Source organism: Rhinocladiella mackenziei, assembly GCF_000835555.1.
Source record: "Rhinocladiella mackenziei CBS 650.93 unplaced genomic scaffold supercont1.6, whole genome shotgun sequence".
Lineage (NCBI taxonomy): Eukaryota > Fungi > Ascomycota > Eurotiomycetes > Chaetothyriales > Herpotrichiellaceae > Rhinocladiella > Rhinocladiella mackenziei.
Genome location: NW_013550599.1, coordinates 247,254 through 263,283, shown reverse-complemented (window position 1 = coordinate 263,283; position 16,030 = coordinate 247,254). Strand labels below are relative to the sequence as shown.

Sequence of the window (16,030 nt, the reverse complement as noted above, 5' to 3'; positions counted from 1 at the left end):
GTAACCATGTTTATGCACCAAAAAAGCCCCACCGACCTCAATGTTCCTGGCCATGACGTCCTGTCCCGTTTTCCAACGCCATGCCCATGTGCGACGCTATAGAGTCAAACGAGTGACAAGTGCTTGTTGTAACGTCGTATGGAAATTAGCTGCCCAAAGATTATGTTCAATGAAAGAAATCTGGTCGACTTGTTGGCAGGTCATCTCTCGGACTTCTGCCATGAATTGAGATAGGCCATTAAGCCAACTCCTATTAGTACCACTCCCAGCATTGACACATACGGTGCCGACTGAGCTAGGGCATCTCCATTGGCACTTCTGTCCTGCAGAACAGTTGTCATAGCCCTCTCCAGTTGCTCAGGCAGCTTAGGTGCCCGGATGTGTCCATTAGCATGTGGCGGTCGTTTCGCCACAGACTTCGAACTGGTTTGGTCTTCGTGAGTCGCAATCGCCTCGCCGTCATCATCTACTTCCGGAGGTGAGCGTCTTTCGTTGGAATGGTCTGGAGATGGTTCGACTTTCTCGTTCTCTTCCCTCAGTTTATTAATCATCTCTGCAAGGCTCTGTCTCGCATTAGCGGCATCTGTTTCGGCTGTTTCTGCGCGTCGCTGATATTTGTCCACGTCTGATCTCAGTCTTTGCATCTCTCCCAGCATTTGATCATATTTTTGTTGAAGATGTTTGGTCCTCTCTTCAGCTTCGCCGTCCCCATCGCGATCGAGAGACTCCTCAGTTGTTTTCCGGTCCAGGTCCGAGTCGGCATCGGGTTCTGATTGTTCTTCTACCCTGGAGACCGGCCGTGTTGTAGCGTGCTGCTCTAGCTTGCGAGCTCGTTCTTCTGCGTCCTCCCGGGCCGTTCGCTCCTGTTTCAGCATATCTTCTAGCTGCTTGACTCTCGCTCCCTGAGAATCAAGCTCTTTCTTAGCGATCGATAGTGCTTCGATCAACGACAGCATTTGACTGTTTTGAGGATTTGTTGGGGAGTGGGACGAATTGTTAGGGTGTTTAGCTGTGTCATTTCGCTTCAGAAGATTGGCGAACGACGCGGTGGTGACTGGACTTGCTTTGGAAGTGTCGGGCTTCTCAGGTAAAGGTTGTTGCGGTGGTGGTGCTGGCGGATCGGCGAAACGTGTTATATGTTCTATCTTGGTCCCTTTGGGACGTCCATTCGATTGTTTCTGAGGAACGTGCTCTCGCGCTTGCGGCTGTGCTTTAGGAGGTTCACCCCCGGACGTCAAAATGGCATTGAGAAACGTTCCCGCTTGCTCAAGTTCCTCGGCCTGCTGCCGTGCAGCCCGCATTTCAGTCTACAATTCGTTAGTTCCTCATTTCGTGAAGCTGGAGAATCACTTACCGATAGCGACTTGACAAGCTGTTCAACGTTTAATGGAGCGCCCCAAAAGTTCATCTGCCGCTGTTGAGCCACCGAATTCATCGGACCCCCAGAAACACTGGAAGGTGTTGAAAGTCGCCCATTTGTAGCAGGCCCTCCAGGGCGACTGCGTGAATGTAGCATGGGTGAGCTCACAGGCGACGGTAGCAATCCTCCACCGAGGGACGGGTCGAGATCGCCGAAGCTGAGATCCAGTACATTGTTGGTGGTCCCAGGAAGTCCAACATATTCAACTTTGGCGGACACTTTGTGATGAACGATAGTTTTCTGATCTTCGCTCACAATATCAATCCCCAATTCCAGGGTATCATGTTGACGAAGCTCATGAGGTTCGGATTCTCTGTTTTCCGGGGAGAGACGTTGTCCGTTCACGAATGTTCCGTTGGACGACTTTACATCTCTGATCCAGACTTTCCCATTTCGATCCGCCCACACTTCTGCATGTTGGCGAGACAAGACTTTGGAATCGAAATATCCATTCACCGGAGTGGGGACCGTCTTCGCATTTGTCTGTCGCCCAATGCGAAGGACTTCTGGGTAGAAAGGGAGATTGATCTGTTTCCGTTCGAAAGTACCATTCATTGGCAACAACGCCAATATCGCCGCAGGCTCGGCTGTGGATTGTCCATTCACCACCCGTGTTCCATTTGTTTGACTGGTAGGGCTTTGGTTCGGTAAAGCTGGCTGTACTTGACTCTTCCCCACCAGAGAATTTCCGATGGCGGTTTGAAGGGACCCGTTTGCTCGTGCATTGGACACGCTCGAAGTAGATTCAGATTTCGATACCGGCCAGAATCCTCCTCTTGCTTTCTTCTTTGCTCCATGTGTTGAATCTCCGGAGACATCATTTTGCGTAAGAGTCACTGTAGAACTGGAAGAGCCGGTGGATGAAAGGGATGAAGATGAATTACTCCTCTGCACGGTCTTGCGCTGAGGCATGAACATCCGAGACACTTCGTCAGTGCTCATGGCCGAAAACCCGCCACCGGCACCACCAATACCATTCCAATTGAGTCGAGAGATGTTTTGAAAATTCGGAGGTGATGCCACGGCGGTCGTCATCGGGAAATGTTCACGCGAGGGAGAGAAATGTGGGCCGCTCAGCTGGTCTTGTCGGTTGGCTCAACAACTCCGGTTCAACAGCGAAGGGGAAATGCAAGAGTCGGGAGGAGCAAAAGCAGACAATCACTGGTTGATAGAGTGTCATGTGTCGGATTCGAGGACTCGAAGTTTGGGGCCGATCTGGGAAAGAGATTGCGTTAGTGACATTTGCTGCCGGCGCGATGGATGAAACGGCTGCTAGGAAGGGCAGGGGAACTGCTGATTCGATTGAAGACATACAGAGGTCGACTTGGATGAATTTTTCCAGAAATCGGCTGCTCGCGTGCAAAGATCGAGGCAGCGGGGGGCTTCTGACCAGAGGTTCTCCGGGCTGACCTATGGGCAACCACAGTCGCGAGAGGGTCGAAATCAAAGTCGATCAGTCATGAGAGGATTAAGGAAGAAGGGCAGCTGGATCTGATGGCGGTTTGGTGTCGACAAAGTCTCTCCACGATGTCTGCGAGGGTGCAACTCGTTGTTCAGGGCTGTTCAATTTGACGCTGAAGCAACAAGGCCCGACGCAAATGGGTTAGCGTGCCGGTCTGCCAAGCGAGCGGCATATCGAGGGGAGTCCCCGTCTGACAGGACTCACTGTCCGCGGCTATTTCTAGAGATTCTGTGTGGCCTGTTCATCGTCTGACCTTCCTTTTCCACATGCAAGTCGAAAGCCTTCGACTCATTGGACGCAGTCTTGTGCCGTTGAGAGTCCCTCATCGACATCTGCAAGTTTTCAGGCGCGGAACTTCAACCCCAAGCACTCTGTGGGCGTCTTTGGTTCGAATACATCTGCAAAAATGCCTCCAATACCGACTTCCGCGCAGCGGCGCGGCCCCTCCTGGGTTGACAAATGTATACTGTTCCATCAATTTGCGCTGCAACTGTTGAACTAACCATTTACAGTGAAAATGGGAATGCTTATGGGCGGAAGTAAGTGAAGACCAAAAAGAATATTTAGACGAAGCTGACACATACGGGAGCTGTCGGTGGCATCATGGGATTTATCTACGGTCTGTCACGACTTATGCAATTTAAATAAGGCGAACTGACATCGAGTTCAGGAGCGGTCACGATCTTCCAGTATGGCGCAGGTCAAGCTGGTGTGATGCGAACCCTTGGGAAGTACATGCTTGGGTCAGGAGCCACATTCAGGTACGTGATATTCCAATTGGGTAAACAGTGACGGGTTCTGATCTGATCATAGTGTTTTCATGGGCATCGGCAGTGTCATTCGCACAGATTCACCTCGAATGGCCTCTTCCTTATGGGCGCGCTCACAGTATCCACCACTTATTCATCCCAGACGAGACCGGCCTCAGACCTCCCGGTGAGGACATCACCGTGCTAGCAAACAGAATACTATACACGTCAATGTACATAAGCACTTTTGGGGCCAGGAAAAGTTGGTCAAGCATGAGCGATACCCATGAACAGTAATATGAAGACACTTTAGTAACAATATCACTATTGTTATGCCATTGTTTCTTGCTCCCTGCCAATGGCAGTGTGCTTGATTGACCAGCAACGGAACCTGGAACCGCTATTCCCCGGGCTATAGGATCGACCCAAAGACCAGCTTCAATGGCGCGGAATTGATCAAGAAACACTCACGTGTCAAGGATGGATTAGAAGGCATTTCATATTATACAAGCAATTTCGAAGGCCAGTGAGCAACTTCTCCTGCCTTGGTGTCATATGCTGGCGACTTCAGCCATATTCCATCTGCCAGCAGTATTCAAGGCGGTTTCCTCTCCAAACTATGAAAATCCAATTCGCTCACAGAAACGAGACAGGTTCTATGTCCCACTTGCGCCATGTCTTCAATCCCATAATTTCTCATGTTGGTTGATTCCGGGTAATCCACCCTTCCAGGAACCCTGAATCTGACAATCACTGCCTGCGAAGGCATCCTTGGCCGTCCTTGTGCATATTTGCTTCGGAAGATCGTCAGTCTTCATAAATGTCGGGTTTTTCCAGACGATGGGGGGGGTGGAGAGCAATATCCTGGTGCTCGATCAGGATGTCGCTATGCCCGTTCCGTTCCGTGGCTGGCGCAGGGAGTATATTGGTTGTCGGACAAGTGCGGTGTTTGGACTTTGACAATTCTCAGACCGGTCCCTCGTGCATTGCTTCATACAGACCGTGGACTTGGAAACCTTTGTATCTAGCAGTTGTCACAGGACTCAAGTGAAAAGAATTATTTGATGTCGTATGCCAGAGATCTTCTATCGTTCAGCCGGATATTAGAACCCACAAGAGGAAAAATATCTGGAAAGAAATATTAGCCATCAAGCACATCTTGATTCTCAAGACCTGTTCGCTTACCATCAGCACGCCAAACATTTTGGCGACCAGCCACCGATTGCCTTGAACACGATTCCAATATTTTAACAACTCTCGCTGGGCGCCTTGGACGTTATCCACCACATCTTCAGTATTTGCATCTATTCGCTGTAGCATTTCTCCTTGTTCTGACACCATAGATGCAAGCTGTCCGAAAATACCTCCCAATTCATTTATCGTTCTTTCAATGGCTTCAATGGCTTGACCCCTTTCTTGAATATATGTGTTGGCTTGATGGGCCTCTTCCATGAGTAGGAGTTGCTGCTCGGATTGGGGGGCATTCCGCATCAAAGTAGACTTGTTTGAAGGCTCCAGCGTCAGGAGGTCATTTGTCGAGTCCTGTGGTGTTCTCTGCCGGCTCGAGACATTTTGGTATAACGGAGATTCTGATCGTGAATCATCTAAATGCGATTGTGAACGCGCGGAGACAGATGACACGAAATTTTCCGTCCTGGACCTCGACGCTTGAATATTCTTCGTCCGTATCTCCAGCACGTCTTTGAAATTCGCGGCAACATCGGTGACTTTATTCTGTAGCATTAACACGACGTTCTTGTTGTGTTGTCCTTCTTGGTCGGCTGACCGGGGCTGGGATGCAGTTGGATGTTGGGATTGTGTCAGTTGTTGGAGCGCCGAGATCTGAGAGTTGAGCCCGGCCAGATCTTGTTTGATCACATATGTGAGCTCAGAGATTTCTACCGGTCGGTCATCAAATATAGCTTTTCTTTTGGCGACTGCTGAACGTCAGATACCTTTCCCAGCAGCTGCCGCCGATTCTGGTCACGTACGCTGTGCTAATCTCTCCAATTTTCCCATCGTGGCAGTGATACCACGACCAATCTGCGCGGCATTTCGAGCAAATTCAGATCTTGCGCCTCTCGAGGACCCATTGGCGCCGCCGTTTGCTTCTCTCCTTTGTGCCTCACTCAACAGGGACTGTCGCTGAGGGCCTCCTTTTGTGGCAATCTGCCGCTTCTGAGCCTGAGCGAGGATAGTGCGGAACTCGGTCGTCCGGTCTTGAATACTGGTGGAGACCATGGTAGTCTACAATCGAGGAATGCTTGTCAAATCAAGGTGGTTGTCGCTGAAAAGAGATTGGGGATTGCAGCGGATTAGGTCCGCTGATCGATCATTATTACGCGTTGGAAAAGATGGGAACGAGAAGAAGGCGTGTGAGAGACTGGATGCAAATACAAGGTTCGTGGTTTCAATGAATCAGATGGTAGAAATTGAAGTTGATTATGTACAAAGAAAGAAAACAAAATGGAAACTCTACGTCTTAGGTCTTCCAGTGCAGCCGGAAAAGAACGCACCATGAAACGAGACTTTGTGAAAGGTGTCTTGTCGGACTCGGATGGGCAGCCGTTGCGGTGCGTATGTACACGCGGCTGGAAGTTTCCCATGTTTCCCCTCTTCTTCCTTTCCTCTGAATGCATGTTTTGAATAGCTTATTCTCTTTGTATCTGCTATTTTTCGCTTTCGGTTACCTACAGAGTCACCCAGCTCAGCAACTCAGACCCAGCCAACACCCGCCCCAGCCCCGTTTCAATTTGCCCTCGCTCTGCCCACGACACTCTCCGCTGCAGACGAACATCCTGCACGATGTGCCGCCTGCTGCCATTGGCGAACTACTTCCTCGTTTGTTAAGTCGAGTCAATTGCAGATCTTCGTGTGTCCAAGTCAATTGAGTCCTACAGCCGTCTTCAGATGGCGGCGCCTGGTCCTTGGTCTAACCTCAAGACAAACGTCAACAGAAAGGTGACAAGAAAATGGAAAGATGCTAAAAACGTCAGCTATGATGGGGGCGATTGGGGAGATGACGATGAATACGACGAGCCAGTACCGGTGTCGGCAGGCAATGCGAGACATCCTGGCTGGGGGCCTCAATCCAACGTGTATCCTTCGAATCCAAGTGTGACCGATCCGTCTCCCTCTCGCAGCGGTGGCAGACCTTCTTTTGATCGCGGTGACGAAAGAAGACATTTCTCGCCGTCTCCTGGCTTCGATTCAGCATACCCAACGACCCAACCATCGCCCTTTCCTGAACCTCAGCATGACTACGATCCCCCTGCCTCAAGTTATCGAGAACAACCATCGCTCCGTGTGAATACACAACCCCAGGGTCCGACGCCACCGGGCGCGTTCCGACCAGGTTCAAGAGGTAGACAATATCCGCCTTCTAGTGATGTGCCTTTCTCTGCGCCGGGCTCATTTCCTCAGCAGAGAAGGTCCGGTTCAAGCAACCGACCAACACAAGGGGACATGTATCAGCGACACGAGAGTCCGATGAGACCAGATAGTCGAGGATCAAATGCATCAGCCAGACAATTTCCTCCGCGTAAACAAAGTCTAAGTCAACCGCTTCCGCCGGCAGATTTCTCGCGAGGCCATGAGCCAATCGCTCCTCCACAAGCACCAGTTGCTAGCGAAAGCAGTGAAGACCGGCCCATACCAGCATTCATTCGGCCATCAGACATCTACAAGCGTATGGATGAGGAAATGGAAAAAGTCCGCAAATCACAAGAGTCGTCTCGGCCGAGCATTGATTCTGGCACATCTCGAGCTAGGGAGAGCTCCGTTGGTGCTCGTTCCACGTCTTCCGATCCAAAAGACGTCACAAATTCGATTCCACAGCCTTCTGAGGACTCGGATTCGACGCGGCGCCTGAAACCAACTCTAGATACCGTCCCGGAACGGAAAAGTGAGTACGGCCTTGAAAATATGCTCCAGACCTCTGGTGGTACCCAGCCAGCGGAGGACAATCTGGCGGCTGACGGTCCCGCCGGTGTCTCAAGGCATCCGACAACAGCTTCGTCAGTGTATACCGATCGTCCAGACCCGGTGTCTGCTTCGACAGTCTCGCGCAATGCATCACTGAATGAAAGTATTCCTGAGGGGGGATCACTACCCTCTGTTCGGCCCGGTTTGGAGTTACCGAGAATGTCAGGATTTGGCATCGATTTGGGGGGAACGGGTGAACTTATGTCTGAAAATGTGCCCGACGAGACCGAGTCGCTTCCTCGACGACCGACTCGACCTCCCAAAGCCGACTCGGCGAATGATGAACGACGTGAAGAGCCTATTCTCCCGAGCTTACAGCATCAGCCTTCCCTGGGGTATCGGTCCGTTGTTCAACAAGCTTTTGACGAAAGTGAACATCAACAACCGTTCTCACCTACCTCGACGTCTGGCACGGTTGACAGGTCCAACAGTGCCTCGACCTCAGATATCAGTCCCATTATCGGCCGTAAACAAGATTCAGCTCCAGCAGCATTTGCATCCCAGTCGACCTACGCAATAATCCCTGAGGAGTCCTCACAAACAGAATCCCGACCGACATCGACCGGAACGCTGACGGTTAAAGAGGCGCAAGTACAGGAGGTTGGCGATATCTCCCCGCCCGCTCCAATTCGAACGGGATATCGTCGAGATGTCACTCCTCCGAGTCGAGACAATATGCCTGCCAAAAAACCTCTTAGCGTTGAACCCTCTGTGCGTCCACAGCCACAACATGGATCTTTGGTTGACGAGGGCGAAGGCGAAGCAGCCGGAGGGGAAGAACCTCGTGGAAGGATAACTAAAGACAAGCCGTTGCCTACGGTGCCGACCACCGAGGCGGCTACCTCTGATTCGTCCATGCCACCAACCGAACAGACAACTTCTGAAGAATGGAAAGAGCGGCAAACGCACACGGCCAAACATAACGATCAGGCTGGTTTCCAAAAAAGTGACCCATCTACACCTCATATTCCTTCATCAATCCACCGGTCAGAAAGCCCTTCAAAGGGGACTCGGCGGGACCTTGCCGGGAGACTGGAATCTCAATCGGGGAGATCTAGTCCTAACAATCCCAATGTCCATATCACATCACCGAGCAGCGGTGAAAGTCGACCAGCACCTCAGTCGAAACTGGAGAGCTTCCACCCATCAGTCCCAGGGGGCTTGCAATCGTTCTCGTCGACTCCAGCTGTACAGGCGCCAGACTCAAGCACGCCTTCACAACGGCATGGGGAGGTTTTGCGGCCTCCGCAATCTTCTAGACCCGGAATGCTAGATAGCACCGAGAGTGTGCCTGCTGCGAATTCCGCCTCCAGCTCGATTTCTCAAGGCCACGGTGTCACACGGAAAGCTTTTGCGGCCGCTGCCACAGCAGGCAGTACCCTTGCCGGGGCATCTACTGGTCAGCGGCTCGCCCAGGAGAGGCAACAATCTCAAGATCCATCGGAAGACTCAAGTGAGAATGAAAGGGATACTTCCAGCGCCTCTAGGAGGGATCATCCGAATCCCGTTCTCACACACGCTCCACCCATTGAGCAAAGCCATGAGGAGAAACCTGGGATTTCTGATACACCTTCCGCCCCTTCTCAACCATCCGCACAGCCATCTTTGGGTCACCCTTCATCTGTATCAGCTTCTACCCCATTGTCGAATGCAGCTCCCAATGAGGATGATATTTCCCGGTCAACTCTTGACTATGTACCTGCACCTTTGCGAACCAGCAAAGCGTTGGACACCTCAGTGGGTCGTACATCGATTCCTGGCCTTTCCATACCCCAGGAATCACCAGCCGACGGTGACAACGAGCGGTTGCGACTTGAGATTGTCAAGAGTCTGACTCCGAAATCGTCAGGATTCACCGGTGAAACGGGCGATCACAATATGCATGCAAACTCATCCCAATCAACACAGAATCGAGATCTTGCTGATACTGAGGTTGATTTTATGAGAACCACATCTGAGAAGACCCCCATACCTCAACCAAAAGACAGTTCCGTGCCCAATATTAACTCAAATTTGGCCACTGACGAACAAGCACCGCCACCTATTGACGAGGCCGCTTCAAATGTCGGAAAACCTCTCCTCCAACACCGATTTTCTTGGGAAACAGGTAGCGAACAACCTCCCCCCGCACCCACCTCCGTGTCCACACCAAAACAACAGACCTCCCCTTCTACGGGTTCCCCTGATACTATCAGAGCTCGGATCCAGCCAATGACGAGTGCCATGGAGACCGCAGGGCAGGGCCCTGACTTGGGTCGAGGTTTGGATCGAGAAGCCGCCATGCCAGCGCAATCAGCCTTACCTTCGGAGGTCTCCAATATTGCCGTCACGGAATCACATGCAACACCTCCTGTCCGACAATCTACCATGGAGGCGGCATCTTTCCGTGCGATCATGAATCTCAAGACTCCTCAAGAACGGCTCATGGCCTTCGACGAGAGCAGGCGCTTATATGCGATGCCCGATGGACAACTGGAAGGTTTGTTATTGTCCATGAAAACTTCCGAGCACTCTGAGCTATTTGCCATGAATGGGCGCATCTCCCAGGATACGACTGAAAATGTGATTCCTCACAAGCCATCACCTAGAAGGCTTTTGACCGAGTCAACCCCAGCCCGACACATGCAAGAGGATGGAAAGAGGTTGATGGCAGCGGCTGGAAGATTTGGTGGGAAAGCAGGAAGTGCAGCGAAAGGCTTTTTTGCCAAAGGAAAGGAGAAAATGCGTAACGCGAGCTCTGGTGAAAAGGTAGCTCATTGATCTTCCCTTTTTTTTTTTTTTTTTTTTTTTTGATAGTAGTTTTCTCTGCGGCAATTAGCAAGCAAAGGGCACCACCACGGCGAATTCGGTTTTCGAGGGCTTCCAGTACCTGTTACGACATCCCCGACGGCATCTTCTCTCGTTCATCATCATCATCTTTTTCTTCATCAAATAGTAATGAATTGAAAATCACCATCTTCACTTTGTCGATTCCTGCGATCGGGTTCTGAGTTGACGTCTTGCTCTAGGGTTTACTTACCAATCGACGAAAGTCGACTGGCCCGTCCACGACCGAACCCGAAAACATCCCTTCTCAGTCCCAGCCTCGCGATTCCACATTCCTTGAAGGCTTACCGCCAATTCCACTCACCACCTCTCCTATCTCCCCTTCCGATTGGTTTTCAAAGCCAGATCTCCAAAGGTCTCAGGATAGCGATCTGCAACGGACCATTCAACCTCAAGGTGCCGCTTCATCGACTGTTTCGGTCGGTCAAGAAACAGACAAGTCACAAGCTAGGCACGTTGAGGAGATTCCGACGGGCCCTGTCGGATCTTCGGTTGCCGTATTGCCTCTTTCTGCCCCAGCGAGCCCGACAATCTCTGCTCTTGAGAGTGAACATCACGACGGTGCTCGAATTCCGAGCCGGTCTATCAGCCAGGTGACCAGACCTACCGCAGAATGCTCTCCCGTTGAATCACCTCACCGGGGAAATCTAGAGCAAATCACAGCACGAGAAGACACAGTCTCTCAATCTCGCCGGGCTCCTGATGACCACGACGACCCTGCTATGAATGTTCTCACTGCTCCAGGCCTACTAGGAAGGCACCTTGACGGGTCAAAGTCTGATGTTCACTCCAACGATCGAAGTCTGAATGTGCCACGAAACAACCGTAGATCACTTGTGTCGGATGTGTCAAGTGCGAGTCCTAGCCCGGGGCCGGGTGCTCCCAGCCTACAGCTCAGACGAAGCGTATCCCCTACAGATGAAGAGTCCAGGAGACCAGAAGCGAATGTGCACGAACAAGCTGATATACATACTCCTCCTCCCCCACCACCTGCAATATCAAGTCCTTCCGATATCAAGGCGCGAATCTCCGAGCAACCAAACTTGGACGCTGCAGACGAAACAATGGAGCCTCATCGTAAAGAAATTCTCCCGCCAGGCATAGATGAGCCTTATGCGATGCGACAAGATGTGAAGCCTAAGGTTGAGACAGTTGAAGCAGCTGCTCCTGGCGAGACCCAGTGGCCACAGCCTGAGTATGGGTACGAGGGACAAAGCCAAACCCAGACACGTCCGTTCTCCTTTGCCGGCTTAGAAGGTGTGGGCGAAATTCATCAGTCCCAGCAGCTACAGGTCTCCGATCTCAGTATATTTCCGACCAGTTCGATGAGCCCGGTGAACCAGAAGCTCAGCAACCAAAGGCTCAGTCAGGAAATATCACAAGTCAGTGTCGATGAAGTTACCGGCCCGTCGAACTCGTTTGGTCAACAGCAATCAAGTCCATACTCTAGACCTTCAGGAGTGGATTCAAATGTTAGAGACCATCCACCTTTCAGAACTCCCGAACCTGAGCAGCCGCCAATGAATAGAACTCAACAATATTCTTCGGGAAGTCCACTGCCCAGTGCAAGAAGACCTCGGGAGGAATTGGATCGTTTACGCCAGCTGAAAGAACAGCAGCAGCAGCACACCAGTTTGCAGCAAACGCAACCAACAGAGGAGGAGGAACGGGAGGAGGACTATCGCATACCAGGGCCATATGTTCAAGAGTATAGATCCCCAAAGCAAATATCCACCCCGAAAGTTGGACGAAGTCAAACTCAGGTGCAAGCCAGTGGACAACCATTACCGAGCGCTCTGAGATCCCAGCAATATCCTGTTCTGCCGCCTCACCTGGCTCGACCTGCACAGCAGTCTGCCAGGGCATCGTATCCTGTCAGAGAATCCACTTACCAGGGCCATCCAGATTACCGCAGCCACATGGGACACGTGCCCGATCCTGATACGCTTTATCAATATGACTTGAAACCTGAAGTGGACCTTCAACCTATGGGGCTGCCACCTTCACCCGCACCCCAACCGACGACTGCCGCGCCTGCTACAGGCGACTCCAAGGCTTCCAAGAAGAGTACGTGGGGAGGGCTTTTTGGTGGTACTTCAAAGTCGCGTTCAAAATTGCAGAATCAAAACCGAGCAGAGACACCTCTTGGAGAGCAGGGCGGCCAACAAAAAGAAAAACGCGCCAGCATGTTTCGACGAAACAGCCAGCATGACAGTATTTCGTCACAACAAAGCGGCCAGTATCGGGGTCAAGACCGGGTGGGCCAACTTCCACCCTCAAACATTCCATCTCATTCTGCGAGACGACAATCGAGAGATGTTCTCATGACCCCCACTCCAGAATCGGCTCAGCTGCCCCCAGATGGGAGGAAGAAGAAGAAAAGATTCTCCGGGATTGGTAACCGACTTTTCAAAAGTAGCAGCATTTCCAGAGCCTCAACTACTCCGATGCCATCTACACAGAATCCTTTGACCACAACAAGTCGCCAAGTCGAACTACAGCATCCTTCCCAAAGTGTGATGTCCCCACAGAGCTATTCAAACCAGAATTTGTATGGCCAATTCCCCAGCGGACCACGCGGTTACGTCCATCAAGACTCAAGAGAGCCGCGGTCTACGCAGAGTGCGTATGCTCAGTATTCAACTCATCAGCACGCTTCAGATTATCCAAGAGTGGCATCACCATACCAACATCAATCCCAGCCGGTCGACTACCCTTATTCCTCGATGTCATCTCAGGCCCAACCTCCCCAAGCGCCACGGCTTTACCCATCTAACACATATCCATATCTCAACACTGAACAACGCCGGCCGTCTGATCTTCGCATTGATACAAGTGGTAGCAACGGCAATCTTTATGGCATGCCTGCCACAGCCTCCGCACTGATTTACCCTCCCCACGATACCTCTTTCGCCTCCGGCGCCGCAGCAGGATCCTACAATCCTAGCCCAAGCCCCGTACCCGACAGAGGAGCCTCTTCTGCTGCAAGTGTGACCCCAGCCAGGCGCCAGCCAACACCTACACAGCAAGACCCTCGAGCACACGTGATCGACCTACACAAACGGTCGCGATCACCAAGACTCGGTCGAAGAAGCTCTTCTGAGGACCTCAATGCACAACGCCAACAAGAAGGGCAAAATCCTGCCCAAGTATCCGCACCCGGAGCAGGTGGACCGGTGAGCAAACTCGGCACATTCAGTTCCAAGAAAATCAGTCCCGTAGGTGGCATTCCCCGTGGAGAGGACGATCAGGAACGACCATACGCAATTGGCATTCCGGGGCTAGACGAGGAGGACGATCGAAAGAAAAAACTGCGAGAGCGAATTGAGGGCGCCAACGCCAGTGGGCGCAGCGAGACGCCCGTCAGCGTCGAGTCTATGGGCACGGGTACCGTGGGCCCAATGTCGGGGACTCTCCTCGGTGGAGGACTAGACCGGAACATGAATGTCCTTGAAGACACTCATGACAACAGCAGCAATGACGCAAAGAGGAATGCCCGGGATAAGAACTCCGGTTTCATCGCCGAACTCCCTGGCTCCCGCGCCGAAGGGTACGAGTCCGAAGAGGAGATTCCCATGAGTGCCACGGCATATCCTGGACAGGAATGGATGCCTGTCTTTGTGAACGATGGGAGATGGGACGACTGAAATATCCAAAAGAGGAAACGTTGTGTCTGATGGAGGAAAACGGTGTTTTCGGTCCTTGGTTATTATTTTGCTATATTGTTCTCTTGCTTGGAGTTGAGATTGAGTGTTTGGAGGTCTTTGCAAGCGGGAGTCCAGGGAATCTATCTTTATATACCCTTCGAATTGCTTTGGTGTACCAAAAAGGTATTTCTGAACAGTTGGAAAATTGAGAAATCTGGCTAGGAATGAGTAAGGTCACTTTACGTCTATTTGTTCTGCATTTCTCGACCTTGCCTCCCTCTTCTGCCTTGTCATGTTTTCAGTATTACGTTTTCGAGCCAAAATTGTATGTGTCGAATTTATATCATCCTGTTCCAAGGCCGACGACGTAATCAATTTATCTGGAGAGAAAATGGTTGAAAGCATTTTATCCCGAAGTGTCAACAAGTAAGAATGAAAGAAAACCAAAGCGATGCAAGGAAAATTCTGGCATGAGATATGATTGAACGGAATGCAATGCTTCTGGCGATGAACGTCATAACAGTAAGTGACTAGATTCACGGCATTTTTGGTCCATGAGTGCTTCCTATGACTGCCATCTACATCCATCTTCCTCTATACAAATGCGGTTGGTCGTCGGTGGACCTCTGCAAGGGAGATGGATGCCCCAATACGTTAGTTGGTCTCCAGCACCATGATACGAGATATGTTGCATCGCTTTGGTGATTTGTCCTTATGCGCAAAGAGCTTGCCTTGGAATTCGGATGTAGCATCACGCTGCCGGCCTGTGCTCTCGCATGAGGATGTTGCTTCCGAAGCGTCGGCATCCAGATGCCGACTAGTTGCTTTCACTCCGTCGTAAAGGGACGTCTATTTGTTGATTTGGTGACCAGGTACCTTAGACACATGCGAGAGTGAAAGCGCGTCGTCTGCGTCGTTGCTCGAACCTGAGTACTACTACGGTTTGACGCTTCCTCATCGGAGGCTGCCTTGCGGGCGGTTTCCACCATCCAAACCAAAGCTCATACCCTTCGGCTCGGGGAGATATCAGCCTTGCATTCCTCCTGTGAGGCCTTTAGGCGAGGTGCCTTCAACTTGTCGGTATTCATAACGGCGTCATGCATCTGGTCTCCGAAGATTTCTTCGCTGATACGACTGCACAGAATGATTCCAAATATGCAAGTTGCAACAGCAAGGATGCGGATCGCAAAACTGAGCATTTTGATGGTGACCTGTGGATATTACACCGTAAACGGTAGAATATATGACGTGGGAGGTCGGGTTAGTATTCTCGTTACGGCGAAGGCGGAAGTATTGGGCGATATGCGGCCTGTGAACGTTGATAAAAGATAAAGGAGAAAATTCGGTTGCCTGTGCTACTACTTCATGGCGCTGGTCTGGGCGACCTCAGCGCCCGGGTCTTTCCCTGACCCAAAAAAAAAGAATGTTGTATCTCGAAAAAGAAGTATCACGTCGCAGAGTTCCTCTTGGATATTTGGACGGTTCTGGTAAGTACCTGACCGCGGTCGAGGTTGCCGAACCGGGCCATTTCAAACGTGTATCATGCTCTTGGACATCTTCGCTCTGCCCGAATGACGAAGTGGGAATCTCGCACATAGACTCTCATCAAGTTGAAATAGGACGAGCCTGGGACCTTGACGAAAATATACTCAGCTCTTCTACCGTCATCGTTCCGTGTTTATGGAACATGGTGATCTGAGAACTCCCGAAGTCAAACTCAAGCAGAGAGTCAAGCACGAGCTACTCTGCCATCTTGGTGGCTGGAGCTTATTTGGACAGGCTCTCAACGGACCGTGGTGTCGAACGGACTGCCGTAGGGTAATGATCCTGCTCGCTGACCGTAGGGCATCATCAAGGGCTAGCGCAGCCCTTTAGGATCGAGCGGTGGAATGAGCAATTGTGATAGTGAAGGTCATCGCACTGGGCTATCTGTTCGCTGCGG

At 51.4% G+C, this 16,030-nt stretch overlaps 4 protein-coding genes across 4 annotated transcripts; 2 read left to right on the top strand and 2 right to left on the bottom strand.

Moving 5' to 3' along the window:
- Window positions 1-200: 200 nt before the first annotated feature.
- Window positions 201-2,455, bottom strand: Z518_07899 (uncharacterized protein; the record flags this gene model as incomplete). Its single annotated transcript, XM_013413642.1, has 2 exons — window positions 201-1,307; window positions 1,355-2,455. 2 exons carry the CDS (start codon window positions 2,453-2,455, stop codon window positions 201-203), a joined length of 2,208 nt encoding a protein of 735 aa, XP_013269096.1.
- Window positions 2,456-3,399: 944 nt separating this feature from the next.
- Window positions 3,400-3,822, top strand: Z518_07898 (uncharacterized protein; the record flags this gene model as incomplete). The annotated part of the gene is made up of 4 exons (XM_013413641.1): window positions 3,400-3,421; window positions 3,472-3,501; window positions 3,553-3,643; window positions 3,696-3,822. The coding sequence occupies 4 exons, from the start codon at window positions 3,400-3,402 to the stop codon at window positions 3,820-3,822; spliced, it is 270 nt and encodes an 89-aa protein (XP_013269095.1).
- A 901-nt stretch (window positions 3,823-4,723) lies between these two features.
- Z518_07897 (uncharacterized protein) lies at window positions 4,724-5,872 on the bottom strand (the record flags this gene model as incomplete). The annotated part of the gene is made up of 3 exons (XM_013413640.1): window positions 4,724-4,759; window positions 4,817-5,568; window positions 5,623-5,872. 3 exons carry the CDS (start codon window positions 5,870-5,872, stop codon window positions 4,724-4,726), a joined length of 1,038 nt encoding a protein of 345 aa, XP_013269094.1.
- A 669-nt stretch (window positions 5,873-6,541) lies between these two features.
- On the top strand, window positions 6,542-14,088 carry Z518_07896 (uncharacterized protein; the record flags this gene model as incomplete). The annotated part of the gene is made up of 2 exons (XM_013413639.1): window positions 6,542-10,363; window positions 10,624-14,088. 2 exons carry the CDS (start codon window positions 6,542-6,544, stop codon window positions 14,086-14,088), a joined length of 7,287 nt encoding a protein of 2,428 aa, XP_013269093.1.
- Window positions 14,089-16,030: the final 1,942 nt, after the last annotated feature.